The following is a 5,711-nucleotide window of genomic DNA, read 5'->3' on the forward strand; positions in this document are numbered from 1 at the left end:
GACTATAGGGGAGAACCGGATGAGTCCCTCCAGTGACCACATGCAGTAAACCCCCAGGGCCAGCAGCGACAAACTCATGGGCCCCACCGGCACCCGCCATACCAAAGCAGATCCAGGAAAGGGCACAGAGGTCCGGGCCCCCAGGGCGCACCCCAGCCCAGGCCAAAGCCCGACAGGGCCAGAGGCCCCGAGCCCCAGCAGGCAGTCACCAGGCCAGGCTGGCACACACCCCAGCCCCAGACCCCGGGAACCCCCCAGCATGCCAGCGGCCAGCCGCACACACCACCGCGGGGCCGAGTAGCAGTGGCTGGTGGAGTCTTGGTGGTTGACTTGAGCCTCCCACAGACACATACACAAACACACACATACACAAACACACACTCCCCTCATACAGTCGTAGAAGACATGAAGATTAGTCATCTGCTTTAATGTGCTTTAATTTATATCAAAATGTTTTCTCTCTGTGAGCACTCTAAACTGTAAATGTGCAAAAATGGTTGCACTGCACAAACAACGTCCGCTGGTTTTGAAGGTCAGTTTGAGCAGAGAGTATTTTAGCTTAAAAAATATGCAAATAATTCTGCCTGCACCCCTCACCAGTGTATAACTGAAACTGGTTTTTCATCCACATATAATGTGATGATTTAGATTATCTGTTCGATTTCATTTTTTTTGTTAATGCCGTGTAATTATTGTGTTTGACTTCTCCAGATGCAGACCGACAAGATTCCATCAACTTGTTCCTCCAAGTTTACCAACCGTCAGAGAACAATCCGCACCTTTGGGAGCTTCCGACGGACTTTTATCTGCATCAGACGAGCACCAGGGCCCTCCCCATCAACAGACGCAGGTACAGACACAAGCACTTTTATCAAAGTAATAACTACTTACAGGACATAGTCTCAGACTGACATAAATGGATTTAGAAATTGTGTTTAAACCTGTTTATGTGTTCAGTAAATTTAGAAAGTTTTTTCACTCACTGAATTCCTGCGCCGCTGTTTGAGAAATGTTTTTTTTTTATTTTGTAAACTATATTTATGCCCATCATGAAAGCTGAGGCTCTTCATGTGTTTGCGTGTACTCTTTGTGGAATTTTATTCGATTTGCTATAAATCCAGTTAGATAAGCTTCTTCAATAATATGACGAGGGTCACAGAGTTCTGCTCCGGGCTTCTGCCGYCACAGCCTGATTTTTATGGTCTGCAGTGCTGCAGTTCCGGTTTGTAAATGGCAGGAAAGGTTTTATTGAGGTTCTGAAAGCTTAGCAATCTGTCCCTTAAATAGAGCAGTAGCAGAAAGACCTGTAATCCACGTTAGATTTTTCTGTCCTTCAAGCAGGACAACGTCGCCAATTCATCTGCTTATATCGTAGAAAATCACTGATAGGGCTCAGAAAAACATCTGCAAACCTTAGCAGAAAGAATAGTTAACTACTACGTCTCTACGTCGATTGAAAACTGTAAACTGAAAATAAAATCCCTATCGAACTCTGCATCAAGTGATTGTGAACTGGCATTAAAACCATATTAAGATTCTGTGATGCTAGGTTCTGGGGAAAGGTTATGAGCAGTTATAATCTTACCTGTTTTAGATAGCTCTTTCAGTGGCATCGACATCGATTTTTTATGATAAATATGAATGTATTTTTGGAAAGATAACATTGATAACATATTGTAAAAAAGATTTCACGCYGCTGAGATGAACAGTTGTTGAGATATTTGCATGTAAAGAAACAGGAAGTGATGTCAAAGGGAAATGTCTGAATGTAAACAGAGCACTCTTAAAATGGCTAACAATACAGACTGTAGAGAAGAATCTGATGTTTCTCTAGAATATTTTAATCACTATCATAGAGAGATGAGAAAGAGTCAGAGTTCAAATAATGTTTCAGTAAACAAAAAACGGAGTTTTCTTTCTCAAAGACTACCCCTTTGATGTCATTTCCTGTTTCAATTTAGCTGAGCAAATTTCAAAAGAAAATATGCCAATTATGTGTCATAACGGTTCAAATCATGTGAATTAGACCAAGTTTCTTAAATATAAATATATTTTCTTTGACTTTTTGTATTTTGTGGATATGTATGTCACAGGCACTTTAAGACCAAAGTGAATTCCTGCCTCTTAAACCTCCAGTCTCACAAATGTAGCCGTACCGTGGAACCTTTACATCACCATCAATTTAGCATTACATCATTATTTACATAGAATTATGTGGGTGCTTGCAAAAGCAAACAGTGGCGGCGGCAGCTAGTTGTAACTCTTCCACTGCAGCTTGGGCCACTTTGGGTTGGAATATCATAAATCTGCCTGATAAACCATTAACACAAAACTGACAGCAGCGTAAAGGCTTACAAAATACAGAACATACGAACCAGTAGAATCATTTTTGTGACTGGAGTGGTTTTATGTCGGCAACAGTCCACTGTAGTTTTAGCTCCACATGAAGTGTTTTTTTGTTTTGTTTTGTTTTGTTTTGAAAGTTTCTTTCTTGAAACATTTTCCCATTTCAACATTTGTTGAGTCTTTGTTAGTTTCAATTAAATATACAGCGGGTAAAATAAGTATTGAACACGTCACCATTTTTCTCAGTAAATATATTACTAGAGGTGCTAATGACATGAAATTTTCACCAGATGTCGGTAACAACCCAARTGATCCATACATACAAAGAAATCAAACCATAAATGTCCAGAAATKAAGTTATTTGTAATAATGTGGAATGGCACAGGGAAAAGGCATTGAACACATGAAAAAAGGGAGGTGTAAAAAGGCATGGAAAGCCAAGACACCAGCTGAACTCTCTCAGTAATTAGAAAGCAAGCCTGCCCCTTGTCAGTGCAAGTTAATATCAGCTGGTTCAGTCCCAAATGATGGCCAGGTATCACACAAGAACCATCTGATGATGGGAAAAAGTAAAGAGCTCTCTCAAGACCTTCACAACCTTATTGTTGCAAAGCATAATGATGGCATCAGTTACAGAAGAATGTCTAAACTTCTGAAGGTTCCAGTGAGCACTGTTGGGGCCATAATTCAGAAGTGAAAAGAACATTATTTCACCATAAACCGACCACGACCAGGTGCTCCTCACAAGATTTCTGACAGAGGAGTGAAAAGAATTATCAGAAGAGTTGTCCAAGAGCCAAGGACCACTTGTGGAGAGCTTCAGAAAGACCTGGAATTAGCAGGTACGWTTGTTTCAAAGAAAACAATAAGTAATGCACTCAACTGCCATGACCTGTATGCACGCTCACCACACAAGACTCCACTGCTGAAGAAACAGCATGTTGAAGCTCCTTTAAAGTTTGCTCCACAACATTTAAACAAGCCTGTGTAATACTGGGAGAATATAGTCTGGTCAGATGAGACCAACATTGAACTGTTTGGATGCCAGAATACACATCATGTTTGGAGGTCAAATGGCACTGCACATCAGCCCAAAAACACCATACCAACAGTGAAGTTTGGAGGTGGGAACATCATGGTGTGGGGCTGTTTTTCAGCATATGGTGCTGGCAAACTTCAAATAATTGAAGGAAGGATGAGTGGAAAAATGTACAGAGACATTCTTGATAAAAATCTGCTTCCATCAACTAGGATGATGAAGATGAAACATGGCTGGACATTTCAGCAAGACAATGAGCCCAAACACAAAGCCAAGGAAACTCTCAGTTGGTTTCAGAGAAAGAAACTAAAGCTGCTGGAATGGCCCAGCCAATCACCTGACCTGAATCCAACAGAAAATCTATGGAAAGAACTAAAGATCAGAGTTCATAGAAGAGGTCCACGAAACCTTCAAGATTTGAAGACTGTTTGTGTGGAAGAATGGGCCAAAATCACACCTGAGCAATGCATGCCACTAGTTTCTCCATACAGGAGGCATCTTGAAGCTGTCATTGACAACAAAGTCTTTTGTACAAAGTATTAGATAAATTTCAGTAAGTGTGTTCAATACTTTTTCCCTGTGCCATTCCACATTATTACAAATAACTTCATTTCTGGACATTTATGGTTTGATTTCTTTGTATGTATGGATCACTTGGGTTGTTACCAACATCTGGTGAAAATTTCATGTCATTAGCACCTCTRGTAATATATTTACTGAGAAAAATGGTGACGTGTTCAATACTTATTTTACCCGCTGTATTTTTTTACGARGTGGGAATTGGTAAACGTTATTTAAAATTTGTCTAGTTTCATACATGCTTACATTCCATTTTAGCTTTTGGCCTAGAAACTTTCCCAGTGTGTGTCAGCATACAATAGTGTGTTCATGTTTCCTGCTTTCCATTTGATTTTATGCTTACACAAAAGTAGACCTAATTTTCTTTCACGGACCACTAGTTTATGTCGCCACAATGGATCCAGGAACCTCACTTTTTATTCCAAGAAATTAACATGGCTGGAGCTGAATTCAATTTGGCGAGCACATATTGCACTTCTGCTCCCACGGAGGCTTAAGTAGCACATCGCACACTAAAGAAAATCACCGTAAATGCATTCAATCATTCATAGTGTTGAATAAGAGTGTGTTGTGTTCAGGTGTTGTGCAGTAGGTGGTCAAGAAATGACGATTTTCAAATCTAGGTTAAGCAAAGCCCCTGATGAGACGGTGCAGACAGCAGGGAACACATCAATCAGTATAAAATGTTCTCCTTTAATGTATTTTTTTTGTCTTGTCTTCAGCTATACCCTGTGGTGGTCAGACGGAGTCATATCCTACCTTCCTGTTCCCTATGATGAAGGTATCCTCAACAAATTAAATATGGCAGTGTTATAAAAATTCTCCTATTGTTACATTTTAAGGTAGAATTAAGGTGGAGTTAACTAATAATGCCACAAAAGACAACTAGCATTTCGAAAGAAAAAAAAGCAACTTTTGTTCTCATCATATACTAACTGGTCATTACAAACAGGTCATGGATGTCTCTTTTTGAATAATTAAGAAAATAATTTATGTAAACAATTTGAGATTTTGGTAAACGTAACTTGAAAAATAGAGTTGCTGGTGGTCATGTTTGAACAATCATCATATTTAGTATATGTTATAGAAAAAACAGTGCAGATTTTTGTGTCTTGCAGCTCCACTCCTTTCATTTTTTTTATATGAAAACACATTTGTATAGAAAACCAATCAGATGCAGCACCCATCCAGCTTTGTTTTTGAATTGTAAAATCCTGCTTTAGGGTGGATCCCATAACCAAAGGTTAGCCTGAGATTCGAAGTGACCATTTGGCCCCTACATTGCTTGAATTTTTCTCCATCAAAATAAGGCACCATTTTTTAAAAGCTACTACTTTTCAGTTATCACTTTAAAGGGGCAATATTATGTGTTTCTCAGGCATATATTTAAGAACTATACCATAATAAAGTATCTATGTCACCTTTAGCTGTTATTAAAATGCTGTTTTTATGTTTAAATAGAAAATAAACTTATCTTCTCATCACTTCCTCTTCTAAACACCTTGAAATTGGCCTCTGTCTCTTTAAGAACCACCTTTTGCTCTGTCCCGTCCATTTCAGTGTGCGAGGGGGAAGTGGGGGGGACATGATGCGCTTCACTTGGCATCTGAAAATACATTTCCTCAAAGGTATTTTTAATCTGAAAAGATCTTCACTGAGTGAGAAATAGTTAAGAGCTCAGCAGGCAGTTTCAGTTTCACTTTCAGTTTCACCCGAGAGCCTGCAGGAGTCATGGGCGGGGTGTGTG

At 39.6% G+C, this 5,711-nt stretch overlaps 1 protein-coding gene across 1 annotated transcript in view; it reads left to right on the plus strand.

The window, feature by feature from the left end:
* fig4a (FIG4 phosphoinositide 5-phosphatase a) overlaps positions 1-5,711 on the plus strand; it is a 67,960-nt gene that overhangs the window by 40,005 nt on the left and 22,244 nt on the right. The window contains exons 17-18 of the mRNA XM_014011563.1: positions 712-850; positions 4,687-4,745. Of these exons, the coding sequence (XP_013867017.1) occupies positions 712-850; positions 4,687-4,745 (198 nt within the window). The remainder of the gene's footprint in view (positions 1-711; positions 851-4,686; positions 4,746-5,711) is intronic.

This window comes from Austrofundulus limnaeus, unplaced genomic scaffold, assembly GCF_001266775.1.
Source record: "Austrofundulus limnaeus strain Quisiro unplaced genomic scaffold, Austrofundulus_limnaeus-1.0 Scaffold82, whole genome shotgun sequence".
Classification (NCBI taxonomy): Eukaryota; Metazoa; Chordata; class Actinopteri; order Cyprinodontiformes; family Rivulidae; genus Austrofundulus; species Austrofundulus limnaeus.